Here is a 16,355-nt window from a genome sequence, read left to right as displayed (position 1 = left end):
AGCTGCAGCGGCTGACATAACTCACTCAGGGCAATGAAAGTGGAAGAACCTGAGCTAAAAATAGAGCACAATGCTGCAGTGCACCTACGATCCTGTAGCACGAGTGTCACGTCTTCTTCTGTGGCGACGGAGTCGTTAACATCTGAGTGGTGCTGGTAAAAAGTTCATCTTGACGTCAGTCGGAGAGGGAAAGAGATGGAGAACAGTGGGAGCAAAAAGTCCGAATCTTTATGCACACGTGGTGACTTCAGAGCGATATTTGAAATGCGTTGTGATGCGCCGCTGCAGTAAGATTAAGAGGATGAAATATGGATCTGAAGACGGCTCGGGGGCCCGTGATGTTGGCTTCATCCCATGACTGAAGATGCTTCAGGGTGCTTTGCTCTGTAAGCCGATATACCATCTTCCTGACCTGAACGTTACTAAATATAGCACCTTAATACATACTCATAAAAAACTGATCCATATACACAAGTAACCCGTTATGGCTAACTTAGGAACACGCAGTCCGCTGTGGCGGGTTAAGAAGTCATCCCGCTGCGCTCGTTGGGCTTTTATTACTGCTGCCATAAGCTGAACCGGGCAGATAGCTTGATTCTAATTCCCTGAGGTTTTGTCATTTTTTTAAAAAAGCTCCTGTACTATGACTTTCCTGCGTTTCTCCGCTCAGCCACGGGTGACCAAGTCACACACGGTGGTGAACAGTTAATAAAACTTCCTCCTTCCTGAAGCAACAATGCACCTGCTAATTGACTCCTCGAGCTCATGTCGTATAGTTACAATCTTTAAAAAGTACCAAAAAGGGTATAAATTAGCATCATTAGCATCGATGCAATGGTGGCGCTAGTGATTCAGTGATGATGAATGATGAAGATGTGAGGATACATGCATGTAAACTGGAAAACATCAGCGGAAACAACCAAATCCCGCCTCCATTTTGGGGTCTAAGTGTGAGAAGTGTGAGTGAACTCAACTCTGAAGGTGAAAACCTTTGAGCTACTACACAGACAGCCCAGCACACAGGGGCTAGCCTGACCTCACGTTTAGACAGTTTCACCATCGGCGTGTGTTTCTGGCTCTAAATCTAAAAACAAAAACTGATTGCAGAGACATAGAGCTGCCTCTTAAAAAACTGAGGAGCTCAAACAGGTAAAGTTCCTGGCACCTATTCCTGTTCACGATACTTAAACAATTAAAACAATTTAATGTTCAATGAGTAAAAATGACTTTGAGTGTAACTTTTGACGGGAAGTCTAGCTGAAAGTCATGCATCTATAAATTGGAACAAGGCCAGGGAATACCTCTGATCACATGACAGGTGTTCAATCTGGTGCTTTTATATCCAGGGCTTTGTTGCAGGACCCTCTGATTTTCCGAGAGGCTTTCAGTCATTTAAGGGACGAGAACAGTGAACATTATTTTGGCAGTTGGCTTCCTGAAAATGCTGTCTGCTCTGCCTACTCAAATGTCAGTCTAGCCAGCAGTTTCCACTGACCTGGACCAGGAGGGCTCCTGGTAAAACCAGGGTCCGGACAGGGTCCAAACAATCGAGCCGTTTAATTGTGTTTATTTCGGGACGCATTAATACGTTAAAGAAAACACTGCGGTTGATAAGCTGGGCCTGTTTGTCACCTTTACCAGTCCTCCTTGTTTCTGTAACCGTAGACCGAGGCTGGAACCCGGAGGTTCCCCCGTGACAAGAATAGCTGCATGATTTCATGAATGAGAGACCCGGAGGGTGGGACACTCCACTTCAGATCGGATCCCGGATCTGGATTTGCATTAAAAAAATAAGAGCCGAAGCTTTGAGGTGGGTTTGGCTGAAAACGGCCAGGCGTGCGCGCGTAAAAGAAAGTGGGATTTGCGCGGCGGCACGTTTACTTGGAAACTGCTGCGCTGTTTCGGTGAACAGGGCGAGCACAAGAGGGACAGCGGCAGCAGCGGCAGCAGCAAGTGTCATCTGGCTTTCCAGCATGGGGAGGGCTCTGGAGTTTAAAATGGTGTGAATATGATAGCCACGGGTCTGGCTTATACAAGTGGAGATCTGTCTGCGCCATTGGAGGCTGGCGGTCCGGAGTCACTAATGTGAGCGAGGGGGTGGCGAAAATCAACAACTGCATTAGAATTATAGGAAACAACAGCAACAGCAACGAAAGCGCCGGCACCTGGTGAGAATAAGAGGATTTTCCTTTTGCCTGGAGCTCGGGCAGCTGCATGAGTGGACGCGCAGGCAAAAGAAGGCACCAAGGAGGTGAGTGACGGATTTACCCACGGAGGGGTAAAAACATGACTGTGGTGTCCCAGGAGAACCACGACGAGACTGTGGTCGTGGCACCGTTGTTGCAAGATGCTCCTGAGTTGGACGCCGCGGACCAGGAGTGCAGCGAGAGGGTGATCATTAATATCTCGGGTTTGCGTTTCGAGACGCAGTTAAAAACCCTCTCCCGGTTCCCGACGACCCTCCTGGGAGATCCGCGCAAAAGGATGCGATTCTTTGACCCGCTGCGAAATGAATACTTCTTCGACAGGAACAGGCCGAGCTTTGACGCCATCCTCTATTATTACCAGTCGGGGGGGCGCCTGCGGAGGCCCGTCAGCGTCCCCGTGGACATCTTCCTGGAAGAAATACGCTTTTATGAATTCGATGAAGATGTGATCCAGCTTTTCCGTGACGACGAGGGCCTGCCGAGGGAGGAGGACCGCCCGCTGCCCAACAACGAGTTCCAGCGCCAGTTTTGGCTCTTGTTCGAATATCCAGAGAGCTCGGGACCCGCGCGGATAATTGCCATCGTGTCAGTGATGATCATCCTAATATCCATCATCATATTCTGCTTGGAGACTTTACCAGAATTCAGAGAAGTCCCCGCAGTGCGCGCAAACCACGTCAACGGCAGCGCGCAGGGCAGGGAGCTGAGCCCGTTCACGGATCCCTTCTTCATGGTGGAGACGCTTTGCATCGTGTGGTTCTCTTTCGAGTTCACCATGAGGTTCCTGTCGTGCCCGAGCAAACCGGCCTTTTTCAAAAACATCATGAACCTGATCGATGTCGTGGCTATAGCTCCCTATTTCATCACGCTGGGCCTGGACCTGGCGGAGCATCAGGGCAGCAGCCAGCAGGCCGCGTCACTGGCCGTGCTCAGGGTCATCCGTCTGGTGCGCGTCTTCAGGATTTTTAAGCTGTCCAGACACTCTAAAGGTCTCCAGATCCTCGGCCAGACGCTCCACGCAAGCCTCCGGGAGCTGGGACTGCTCATATTCTTCCTGATCATCGGAGTGGTTTTATTCTCCAGTTCGGTTTATTTTGCAGAGGCAGAAGACCCCGAGTCTGAATTTTCAAGCATACCCGACGCGTTCTGGTGGGCTGTGGTGACCATGACCACAGTGGGATATGGTGACATGTGTCCTTCCACCATTGGAGGGAAATTCGTTGGGTCGCTGTGCGCCATCGCCGGTGTGCTGACCATCGCGCTGCCCGTCCCGGTTATCGTGTCAAATTTCAATTATTTCTACCACAGAGAGAACGAGGAGGAGGAAAACGTCCAGTACGTCCACGTGACTTGCGGACAGCAGCAGCAGCAGCAGCAGCAACAGCTGGAACCCTCATTTGGAGAGTGTGACTCAAAGAAAAGCAGCCAGTCGCTGACGGAGTCCTACCAAGAGAGCGACGACTTGGAAGCTTTGACGAACCCGAAAGCAGATCTGGACGCTTACGCGGGGAAAATGACAGTGGTGTAAACCCGAGACGGTTTCATTTCCGGTGTTTCAGTGGACGTACTGCACCAAAAGAGGCTTCTTTATGGGGGTGGGGGGGAATCAGCTGACTGGATACACGATAAAAATCATTCCTCCACGAGGGCTGCAACTTTACTACTCTCACTTTGGGGGCTACAGGTAGAAAGAGAGCTGGGCGCGCGTCACAATTTGAGGGCGCGGAGATAATTGCCAATGTGTACATTTAAAAATAAATCAATCATATTAGTTATTCTCAGGCTGGAGCCTCTGTGGCGCACCAGGAATTCTGAACTGTGTGGGAGACCTCTTTCACACGTGCCAGATGTGCGTCATGCGCGCGTCACAACTCCTCATCGGTGCACTTTGATCGGGCATTGCTTTTCAAGAGTTTTCCTTTTCCCACAACCTTCGCCTACTATTTGCACTGCAAACTTGTTTTCTTAAGCGACGTTCGCATGTATCCATGTTCCGCAGCTAAATTTACCAGATCACGTGATTCGAGAGACTTTTCAAAGCTTCGCAGGAGACGATCGCGCGGAGCCTCGAGGTCTCTGCGTCTGACCAGATGAGCTCTGAGCGCCACTCTGTGGTCGATCCGAACCCCTTCGAACAGGCAGCAACTAACTCAGGTTGAGTATTTTCCCTCGCCGTTTAATCACTTTAATTAGAGCCGATGAATTGAAAATTGAGCCCCTGAGTTCAGGATGTGTCAGCAGAAGCCTGACCGTTGTTCCGGCCCCATTTTCTGCTGACTTGCAAACCAAAGCGGCGTGTGTTCCCCCCCCCAGAGTTGCGGACCCTCATCTCCTCCCTCATCTTGTATATTTTTATGAATCGCCAGTGTTTCGATAGTGTTCGCATCGGCTAAAATACATTCTTTTTTTTGTACAGGCTTTATACATGACCACGCCTCGCTTGTGTCAAAGCCATTGTGTAAACGTTAATGTCCCTTTACCCCCCCCCCCCCCACCCCAAACTCACGCACTATTCAGATTGCATTGCAGCTTGAGCATTATCCGTTGCAACGTCTGCATGAATTGAATCACGATCTGAATCGTCGTGAATTATGAATGTAATCAAATATTTATTTTTCTAATTTAAACATGTATGTGAACTTAACTTAATCCATTTTATAAATAAATTATGAACACAAGCTCTTTCTGTTGGTTTTTGGTTATTTATTTTTTCTCTGAGCGGGACTCAAACCAGACTGGCAAAAGCCAAAGAGATGCAAAGAGTTTGACATCCATTAATTTGTGTGTGTTTGTGTGTGTGTGTGTGTGGGGGGGGGGGGGTCAGAACATCTTTCGCTAATACTTTTAACTAATTGAATGCTGACGGGTGTAAAAAGGGTTTATCTGCTGATCTAGATTCACTGATTATATGATGAACGCTTTAAGATCCACCCACCTTCCGTTTATATCGCGTTAAACTTCTTTCCCCCTCGTCATAATTTCCTGATTTATTGTGGACATTTCATGTCCAGAAAACACGACGTCCGCCTCAGAACCAGGGACAGCGAAGCACAAGATGACCACCACCGTCTTGTGGACATTTGGGGACGCCTCTGACTGCGCTGTCCCCGGTGCTGAAAACGATCTTCGGGTAAACTCTTTTATTTCCCACTTTCGTGTTACTGAACCTATCATGACAAAAGTGTCTCATTCTGTGCGCGAGGCGTGCACATTCGGGATGAAAGTCGTCCGGGTGCTATTGGCATCTGACTCCCTCCACCCCTCGAAGCTGAAAAGAAGCTGATTTAAATAACCGGACATACACCCCCGTATGAAAAGGGGTTGATTAACTGGTTATATCAGCCACTATATCCCGTTCGTTGCAGTCTGATTGCGCCAGTGCTCAGCCGCTCCTGCCTCTGTGGTGTTTGTGTGGAGAACTTCTAGCGGCGTGCTTCAGTAGAGTCGGTCTGCATTGCGTCGAAACACTCCAACTCCTCCTCCCCCTGCTGATCGCCCTCCCCTGTACTTTCTCCTGCCTTTACCCCAACATCCCCCGCGCCGGAACGTAAAATGCACGCCAAAAACTTGCTCGACACCTCGGAGGAAACATTCGGACGGCGCCGATTCGTTTAGAAGCTTTTCTTCGCCCTTTTTCGCCGCGCCGACGTTCGGTCCATCCTCTCGCGTAGAGACAAAAATGCAGCGATTTCCTGCTGATGTGATGATGCCTGGGAATGCCAAGATCTCGTTCATCACCCCTTACCCTGTCCTACCCCTTGAATTCCAGCACAGGAGTCCCCCCTGCGGTAAATTGTGAGCTCTCCGCGCATCTCTGCCGTTCGCTCGTCAGATTCCACTAAATCACATCTCGCCTCGCCGCCTAAAGGCGTGAGGCTCCATCTGAATGCGCTCCGCGGCGGATGCAGCTGGGATCGACACGATACGGTGCGATGTAAAGTTTCCACTTGACACCATCTGCTGATCTGCAGTTGGATGAATCTACCCGAGGACGGAGCGCAGCGGAGCGATTTCAGGATCATCCCGGGGTAAGCATCGAAACTGCTGACTTTGACAATCCGCTAGGCACCTTTTAGTGTGGTAAACAGTGGGTGCTTTCACCCAGAACCACAACTAAACGCGTACGAGAAGCATTTCGCCTCTATTTCTTGACGCGGAGGCTGTGCAGAGAAACCCATAGGTATCAAATTATGCGTCATGAGTGAGGGCTGCTGTCATGCGCCTGTCATATCCAGCCAGTGTGTTAGAGCAGGAAGGCAGCGTCAAAGAGTCTGTAAATGTCTGCGGCAACTTTCATGCAGATGTAGAAAATGAGCAATCAAAGAGTTTTGCACTACGGAGAAGTTTTAAATACAAATGAGACTGATATTCTGCGTTGTGTGAGGATATTTTCCCTCTGACTAACTGAGCTAATTGCAATATGAGAGGAATATATAAATAAATAAACTGCAGAAAAATGCTGAGCCAGCAAATATCGCGGCAGTTTGATGCCATTATTTCCTCCTCCATTCCTCCCCTCTCCCTCTGCCTCCCTGCCTCCCTCCCTCCCTCCCTCTCTGGTGTGACAGAGGCAGCAGTAACAGCAGCAGCAGATACACCGGTGAGCAACAATGGTCAAGTCAGCGAGAACCGCAGTGGAGCCGCACTGAGGCAGAGCAGCCAGGCAGCCCTCTCCTTTCTGGGGACGTCTCCGGCAATTTAAGGGACGCGGGAGGCCGAAGACTGGAACATTTCCCACCCGAATGCCTGCTCAGTCAGCCTGCCTGACAGCCTAGCACAACTCCTCTTCCTCCGCCGGCTCCTTGTCCTACTCTGAAAATGACTGTAGTTGCAGGAGATCACATGGATGAGACCTCTGCGGCCCCGGGCCACCCTCAGGACATTTACCCGCCGGATCACAACGACCACGACTGCTGCGAGAGGGTGGTCATCAACATAGCTGGTCTCCGGTTCGAGACGCAGCTGAAGACGCTCTCCCAGTTTCCAGAGACGTTGCTGGGCAACCCCAAAAAGCGGATGCGGTACTTTGATCCTTTGAGAAACGAGTACTTCTTCGACAGGAACCGCCCCAGCTTTGATGCCATTCTCTATTACTACCAGTCCGGGGGTCGCCTCAGGAGGCCGGTGAACGTCCCGTTGGATATGTTCTCCGAAGAAATCAAGTTTTACGAGCTGGGGGTCGACGCGATGGAGAAGTTCCGCGAAGACGAGGGCTTCATCAGGGAGGAAGAGCGTCCGTTGCCTGAGAATGAGTTCCAGCGTCAGATCTGGCTCCTCTTTGAGCACCCGGAAAGTTCGGGCACCGCCCGAGGGATTGCTATAGTCTCCGTGATGGTTATTCTGATTTCCATAGTGATATTTTGTTTAGAGACTTTGCCACAGCTGAAAGACGACCCGGCAGGCAGGACAATGATAGTTGGAAACACCACCATTCGTTACAAAGCCAACATCCTCACCGACCCCTTCTTTATCACCGAGACTCTCTGTATAATCTGGTTCTCTTTTGAGTTGATAGTGCGCTTCCTGGCGTGTCCAAGCAAGCCGGCCTTCTTCAAGAACATGATGAACACCATTGACATCGTGGCCATCATCCCGTACTTCATCACGCTTGGCACCGAGCTGGCTGAAGACGACAAAACCGAGAGCGTGGGGGAGCAGGCAACATCTCTGGCCATTCTCAGGGTTATCCGTCTGGTCAGGGTGTTTCGAATTTTCAAGCTGTCCCGACACTCCAAAGGACTGCAGATTTTGGGGCAGACCCTCAAGGCCAGCATGAGAGAGCTGGGATTGTTGATCTTCTTTCTGTTCATTGGAGTTATCTTGTTCTCTAGTGCCGTCTACTTCGCCGAGGTGGAGGAGCAAGGGTCCTACTTTGGCAGCATCCCAGATGCGTTCTGGTGGGCCGTTGTGTCAATGACGACTGTGGGCTACGGGGACATGGTGCCGGTCACTATAGGAGGCAAGATCGTAGGTTCTCTGTGTGCCATCGCTGGAGTGTTGACAATCGCCCTCCCGGTGCCCGTCATCGTGTCCAACTTCAACTACTTCTACCACAGGGAGACCGAAGGTGAAGAGCAGGCCCAGCTGCTCAACGTCAGCAATCCCCCCTCCGAAACCAACTCCAGCCGCCGTAGTTCGTTCACCGTCAGCAAGTCAGAGTACATGGAGATCGATGGAGATATAAACAATAGCATCGACAACTTTAGGGAGGCAAACCTGAGAACTGGAAATTGCACTTTAGCCAACCAAAACTGTGTAAATAAAGCCAAACTGCTTACAGATGTATAGGCTGTAGATAGAAACATAATTATCTTTACGGGACTGTCATATATGGAGTAGACCATCAAGAAGGAACGCTTCATTTAGCTCCCCAAAGTACTCAGTGGCGTTACGGCTACGACTATGCTCAGCTACGTAGATCAAAGCTCATAGAGTATATGACAGCTAGATAGAATAATAAATTCCTCCCATCCTAAAAACATATAAGAGCATCAACAAGAAAACACCAATTATTCCACGTGTAAGGACCCCTGGAGGACATGGGACGCCTACTGTCTTATCATTTGACAGTGTGATAATTAAAATCATATGCATGGAGTACCAATTACATTTCAGCAAGCTGCACAACGCATCCAAACGGTCTGCAGAGACATGCCAACATCCGCAGTCGAGTGTTAAAAACTTCGATGACTGTCCGTGCCTCCCCCTCCCCCACCCCGCAAAGGATCTACTGTTCATTAGCGCACCTTATAGAGGGAAGACCGGACCCTCCTGCTGGGATGTAAACAGATGGTGATCTACATGCTTCACGGACATCCGCATTGCTGCTGACTCCCGGCAGATGCTGTGTTCTGTCAGATGGCCAAGTGATTCAACGCCGTGCCCTTTAGAGTCAACTCAACAACGCGGCGTCACACTAGCATGATTACGGACCTTCCATTTTCGTACCGGCGTGCATGAGACAATTTTTTTGCGTAGCGGAAAGGACGTTCTTTTGGATACCTGCCTCCATCCGGCCCCTCCCATCCGCGCTCACAGGGACTGCACCGCAGGAGCATTTACTTTAAAAACGCAAACATTTACAAGTATAAAAGTTGAATGCTGAACCTTAAAAGAACATAAATGAGATCATAGCATGACAGAAGTAACCTGCATTATGGACTATCGACTGAGGCACTTTTGTATCCTGGTATTTACTGCATGACTATACAGCTTGTGGTGACGCAGACACTCTGCAGTGTCCTGTGCTCAAGGAAACTAAGGACAACAAATTCTGTGTGTTTCTGAATTGCAATCAAATATATCCAGACCCATCGGGAGGATGCAGAGTTTCTAATTTATCACTAATCAAAGAACACGATGGGATCAAAAAGGCATATAAGCATATTAAGCACCGATTACATTATTTAGTCAGTAGTGCAGTGCATGGGCATTCTTTGATAAGGATTATTAACAGGTTAAGTCACCCTTTTCTTTCAGAATTCACAAAAAAAAGGATCAAATTTCATTTCATTTCCAGAGAATTACTCTGACATTAGTTGCTAGTGCCTTTATTCCTTTCGCTAACAGGACCAGTGAAAGTGCCTCTGTGGATAACGGGAACTGTACGGTGGGATCGAACTGGTTTATCCTCTGTTGTCGGGGCTTTGGTCGAGATGTTCATGACGAGCAACACGCAGGCAGATGAAACATGGCTTTTATGCACAACCCAGTTTTCATGCTGTCGCGCACTTACGTCCTTAAAAAGCAAAGTATTGTACTCTGCATGTTTACTGATCTAGTTTTAAAGGGAATAACCTTAGGTACGAAACACACCGTATTTCATTCATGCTGGTTCTCCTCGTGCATCCAGTCGTCTTTCAGGGTCTCTACCTCAGCGAGGTTGTTGCAGACTCGCTGCAGAGCTGCAAGCTTCCATGCAGGGCTTCCTATACCATAATGCAAAAGGCAACCTCAAACTGCAGTCACGCCACAATGAATGTGAGAGTCCCAAAGTATAGCCTTCACACAAGCACTTAGCCGACAGTGTACCGCAATCCCGCTCTTTCTTTTCACTAAAAGCTGCGCACAATCAGAACTTTCACCAGTGGAGAGTTTGAGGACAGCTGGGAGCTCCTGACGAGTTTGTTTTTTATATTGAGTTTCTGTGGAAGGGGGATGTTTAAAGTTGCTGCTGTGTCGCAGAAACACACCTGCTAACAGAAACACGCACACACAAGCACACACGGGCACACACTCAGACGCTCACACACAGTCACACCTACACACACAGGTACACAGACACACACAGACACACACGGAAGTTGGCAGTAGTTGTTGAATCAGTCTGCACTTGAGATAAATTTACTGGAATAACAGTAAACTTTGCACTGCACCATGAGCTCTTTTTCTCCATTTTGCTCCCTCCTTCCAAGATATAAAAAAAACAGCTACTTGAATGTGTTTCTGGTCTTTGCTTGTTCTCTTCAACAGTATTTGCCAGTTTCTATGGTTCTTGTTCCTGTTGTTTGGTTGGTTGACAGCGTTGGATGCCCTCGGTTGTTTTATTTCAAACTTATCTTTGCACTGTACCAATGACGAGTCTTCCTAGTCGTGAGAGAATTATCTCTAAAAAAAAAATTTAGGCTGCTACATCTTGGATGAGCAAAGAATATCTCCTACAGCAACAGTGACAACTATTTTATCTTGAATGTCAGAGCAGCTACGATCACCTGACAGACGCCAAACAGGACTGATTGTACATCGACCTCTTCTCTTTTGCTTGTAAAGTACTGTTAAGGTCGGCAGAGGTCAAAGGTTAGGACATTTATAAGGGTCATCTGTAAAAAAAAAGTCATTCATAGTTTTCTTTGCTGTGGTCTGGAAGCCTTAACCAGCCAGTTCTGTTGCGAGGCTCAGCTGAAGGGCTCAGTTGAACCCTGAACACGGTCCCGAAGGGACAGCCCATAATGCACTTAGAGAGGACGCGTCGTCATTTTGCAGGAGGGATCCGCTAAGAGCGAAAGAGGCGTCTAAAACGTTTGACACATTCATTCGTACATCTCAGTCTTAGATATGAAGCTTCAGCCAACACTAGCGATAAGAGTTCTATAGATCACGACTCCGAATTAAAAGAGAACATGAACAAAATGTGATATTTAGCACCAAAAAAGATAAAGAGTCATTATAGTTAGAGGCTAATATTACGAATATTAACCGAAAAAAGTATATCCTGCAGTTACAAGTTTGAAAAGGTATTGACTTTTTGATTTATGCTGTTTTATTTTTAAGACGACCGATACAGGAAGAACATGCCATATCCTGGGAAACCCAGGAGAATGTATCCCTCTGCTAAGCCATGAAGATGAAACCACTGTTTAACGATATATATACATATATATACAACACGCCCTGTCACGGTTTTGGAAAAAAACAAAGGGAATATTCAAAGGCGTGCCCCCCCCCCCAGTCTTTTGAATATTCTGATGTATCTGCAGAACTTTACTAACAGTGAAAATCCAGCAGCATGTTCAACTGAGGACTGCATGACCTCTCCAAACTGTGGATCACCTACAATACCGTTGCATCAATGACAAGCTAGTTTTTCCGTCCGCTCCCAGACATCCCGCAAGCCCTCTGTTCCTGATTGGAAGTGAAGTAATGGATTTCACACAAGCACCTTGACGCCGACCTCATCGTAAAGATGGCAGCGGGTGTCCGAACTGTCCTCGGCGCCCGGGCGCACCTTCCCGCTAATGGCTCCGAATGCGAGCGAGGATATTAAGGGCTAGTTTCCCAAACGAAGCACCGGAATTCTCTTTCCCGCCCTCGCCCCCTCCGTTCCTGCTAACTCGGTTCTGGTTCCCGACTCTGTGTTGGATTGTTCCCGACTGCCGAGGAGGGCGCTGAACAAGCTCCGACGTCTGGCTGCTCCTCTCTGGCCAAAAATGGATTTTTAGGAATATATTGCTTCAATTATGAGTTCTTTATTTTTAGCGTTTTACAAAAGAACCATTAACAAACCGGGACTCCTCTCGTGAACCCAGCTGTCATTGTCATGTTTTGGCTCCTTTGTGCTGAAGTGTGTTCTGTTTGACAAAGGCATGGTCTCTGATCTATGCAAGGGGTTGGTTCTTGTTTTCTTTATGTCACTTATGATTTCATCTTACATCAATAAATTTTTAAGAACGCCCTGTTGTATGCATGATTGCAAGAAAAGCTCAATAAGACCAACTTGGACAGTTCATGTAGATCCAAGGCTGCAGTGTGTGAACTCACAGAGCTGGAGGTCTCGATCCTAATGTGTCCCACCTCTGTACTACACTCACTGAACCCATTAGTGGTGATTCATGACACTAAGGTAATGGTTCCACGCTAATCCTCCCGTCCCAGAAGGGGCCCGCTTACTCCTTTCGTTCCGGCGCGCGTCTCCTGCAGACTGACACGTGCTTAAAACCATCGAGGCTGTCTGCATGTGCCAAAAGATTCTCTGTATCAATAAAACATTAAAACAATATCCTCAAGCATCAGTATTAACCATCAGTCCGAACACATTAGCCTTAAATCAAAACGTTCTCGTCCCACCGCGACTGGAACGAAAGCGCACACTTCAGAGGTCTGAACATCGGGAAAAAAAAGAACTGCGGGACAATAAGAGGGCGATTCAACAACTGCAATGAAGCACTTGTGCACTTTTCTATGAGGTGTGAACATGACTCACTCCCACTTCTGCCCCCCTCCCCCCCCAGAGGGGTCAAGCTGAGCATTTGTGGAGGACGACTAATGCAAGAGGCACCGGGCGGAACGCTGCAGCTCATCCGCGTCTCTCACGCTCCATCCGGCCTCCACCCCCCCCCCCCCCGATGTTTCCTATACGGTGACCTCCTCCTTGTCCTCTGCACAGCCCTCAGGAAATGCAGCACTCCTCGCTCTGCAGGGAGCAGCGGGGGGTGGGGAGGTACTGGCACCATCCCAGGTGTTCTTGCACAATCTCGGTCCTTTTTATGTCTCTGACTCACGCTGAGCCGCGGATCGCACCTGCCCCGTGTTCTCGTGTTCTCGTTTCTCTGGTGTCGCGAGAAGCATCGGTGGTGGAAAAGTGACCGTGCAGTAAAAATGACTCCAAAAAACGAGCGTGACTCCGGAGGCGAACTGGCCCGTCTCTGATTCTGCTTTAAACCAGCAGTTCGGCGTGTGTCGCGCTGCTTTGTGTCGCTTCCGCACACGTGACCCGCACACGCCGCAGGTCAACAAACCTCCACGCGTGAATGAGAGGCGTGTAATTAAAAGCTGCGGTGTGAGTCGACACCTTGGTAATCCCTGATCAACATGCTGGACTGATCGAGGTGCTGTCAGTCACCCCCCCCCCCACCAAAAGGGCGAGCGCTTCGAGACGCGGACGAGAGGAAATGAACTGTGGCTGCGCGCGCTCATCCTCTGTCTCACTCGGCCTCGCACGCGGGGAACGGACGCTTTTCCTGAGTCAGGCCTCTGGCTCGCTTGATAGTCCCCGATCGATCCTCGGAAGACAGACGCTCATCCCACATCCCTCGCACAAAAACGCCATTTCTGTTGACATCATCCGAAAAGTTTCTCGGGGGCCCTCTCATGTGGCCCACTCAGCCGCGCGCCCCCCCTCCCCCTCCCCGGGTGATGATTCAATCTCAAATTTCGAGTGTCGGGAGCTTCGTTACTGCTGCGCACACCTGAATCACCCGTCGGGCCCGTGGGCGGCGCTCGCGCTGATCGCTTCATCCTCTGCAGGCTTCGGAATGTTAACAATGCTCAAAAAAGCTTTGACAGCATTATTGGATCTTCAGAGCTGGAGTCCCGACTCCACCTTCCTCCCCCCAGGTCCAAGCCTACCAGCTTCTACCCCCCCCCCATCCCAGAGGCCATCTCTCTGGCCCACTTCCTCTGTGCATTACCTCCATCAGGCCGGGCTGCTGACACACTTGTTTAATAATTAAGGGCACGTCCATAATTTCTTCGTCCTTCACAAATGGTCTTTGTGAAACTCAGTTAAACGTACAGTGGCTCTCTACCTCGGGCCCCCGTTGGCCCCACACCGCCGATAAAGTTGCTCCGATCTCAGGAGGTTTTTGTAGGCTCACAATGAATGAGGTCTCCGGGATAATCGCTTTATCCTCCGCATTGATTATCTCCGATCTCGGAGAAAGGAATGACCAGGAACACTGATTAAGGTCACCGATATGTCAGTCGCTCCACCACCAGTGGACATCTGCTTATTTACCCACATGGCTGAGGAAGCACAACCCACTGAAACTTTTACCCCCCCCCCCCCCAAACACTCAGTTGTAAGAAGGTTCCAGAGTTTTGGCTCAGGCCTCTCCTCCGGGCTTACATGTTCTCCTCATGCCCGGGTAGGTTCTCCAGTTCCCTACCACAGTCCAAAAACATGCACATTAGCTTGGCTGAAGCCACTAAATTGCTCTCAGGTGTGTGTGTGTGGTGTGTGTGTGTGTGTGGTGTGTGTGTGTGTGTGTGTGTGTGTGTGTGTGTGTGTGTGTGTGTGTGAGAAATGCTTGTAAATGTGTGCATTTGTGCCAGGGCGGAGCTGGGATCTGTTATCACGGTTTGGGCGATGTCCTTGTGATATCGGGCGATGTGGATCTCGGTTTACATGCCCGGCGAGCAGCGTCAGCGTTCTCCAGAGGAGAAAATTCAAACCTTGTCTCCAACAGAACTGGTGGTGTGACCTTCCCACTTCAGTTACACCGAGGGAAGTCTGCCAAACACGAAACGCCCCAAAGATATGAAGACATCACCTTGAAGTGTGACGACTGCGCTGAGATACGCACAACCTGAGCTTTGTGTGCGGCTTCTGAGTCAGCGTGATTATCAGTGACGTTGATTTTTATAGGATCAAAAATACCAGGACGCTTCATGTGCTTCAAGTATGACCATAAATATGATATATATGTTATTCTGTATGTTATAAGGGCCAGTGGATATAATCAAGGGTCTTTATGGCTCAACTTGTAATTACACACCACAACCACAAGAGGGAGATTCTTTAAAACAAATTTAACACAGTGTGAATGTGTTGAAATGTTGAAGATAAACTCCCTTAAAGACGATCTGGACCTGGCCCAGGGTCTGGACCCAGGTGGAACAAGAACCCCTGGGCCTGTCCCAGGTCTGGACCCAGGTGGAACAAGAACCCCTGGGCCTGTCCCAGGGTTTGGACCCAGGTGGAAGGAGAACCCCTGGGCCTGTCCCAGGGTCTGGACCCAGGTGGAATGAGAACCTCTGGACCTGTCCCAGGGTCTGGACCCAGGTGGAACGAGAACCTCTGGATCTGTCCCAGGGTCTGGACCCAGGTGGAACGAGAACCTCTGGACCTGTCCCAGGGTCTGGACCCAGGTGGAACGAGAACCCCTGAACCACTGACACTGTCGCTGGTTTAGACAGGAAAGAGCCTCAGACTTGTTCCCAAAAAGGCCTCAAAAGTACCAAACAACACGCTTCAAACCTTAAATCCATCTTCTTCACACAAAATTTGCGCTGGTATTTTGAACTATTCTGTGGAGCGTGTCAGGTAGAGGATTTTTTGGACCTCTCCTTTCTTTCATTGTCCTCGTGATGTGGCGCCGTGACATCTGACGTTGCCCTTGAATCCGACCCTGACTCCTAAATAACCAGCGCGTCCCCCAGATAAAAACCCAGAGAGGGAAAACATCCCGGCAGGGCGTGTCTTTTCCCCAAGGTCCAGGCTGCATTGTTGGACATAAAGCGCCCTCCGTGTTCCAATACCCGCGGAACACCCCCACCCCGCCCCCAGTGGAGCCATATGTTTTCCGAGTTGATGGACGAGCATGTTAGCGCTGCTGCCTGGGACACATTAACTGGACCGCCAGTGGAGTTTACAGTAAAGGCTTGTGTGTGTCAGCTCAGACCTGAGCACACTGTAAATAATGTCTTCCTGGAGGATCCAGGCTCATCTTTGGGTTCACAGACTCCCCCAGTTACTTACAGTTTATGAATCAGGTTGGAATTCTGGAAAGAGATGTTTTGAATACGTCACGGTTTGGAGTCAAAAATGATTTGGAGAAGGAGTCTGATAACAAAAAGGGCTTCAAAAGACCCAGCGAAGAAATCGCACTTCACATAATTTGCGCCGATACTTTTTTCTTGCAGCGCACGCAG

The 16,355-nt window shown here is 49.3% G+C and overlaps 2 protein-coding genes across 2 annotated transcripts; both read left to right on the top strand.

Moving 5' to 3' along the window:
* The first annotated feature begins 1,625 nt into the window (after positions 1-1,625).
* On the top strand, positions 1,626-4,885 carry LOC130536820 (shaker-related potassium channel tsha2-like). The gene has a single exon (XM_057053018.1). It carries the CDS (start codon positions 2,287-2,289, stop codon positions 3,733-3,735), a length of 1,449 nt encoding a protein of 482 aa, XP_056908998.1. The 5' UTR covers positions 1,626-2,286; the 3' UTR covers positions 3,736-4,885.
* Positions 4,886-5,105: 220 nt separating this feature from the next.
* LOC130536539 (potassium voltage-gated channel subfamily A member 1-like) lies at positions 5,106-12,376 on the top strand. The gene is made up of 2 exons (XM_057052565.1): positions 5,106-6,235; positions 6,776-12,376. The coding sequence occupies exon 2, from the start codon at positions 7,026-7,028 to the stop codon at positions 8,493-8,495; it is 1,470 nt and encodes a 489-aa protein (XP_056908545.1). The 5' UTR covers positions 5,106-6,235; positions 6,776-7,025; the 3' UTR covers positions 8,496-12,376.
* Positions 12,377-16,355: the final 3,979 nt, after the last annotated feature.

The sequence above is a fragment of the Takifugu flavidus genome, chromosome 13 (genome assembly GCF_003711565.1).
Source record: "Takifugu flavidus isolate HTHZ2018 chromosome 13, ASM371156v2, whole genome shotgun sequence".
Taxonomy (NCBI): Eukaryota; Metazoa; Chordata; class Actinopteri; order Tetraodontiformes; family Tetraodontidae; genus Takifugu; species Takifugu flavidus.
Note: the sequence above shows the minus strand (reverse complement) of the source record. Positions and strands in the feature narration are given on the sequence as shown.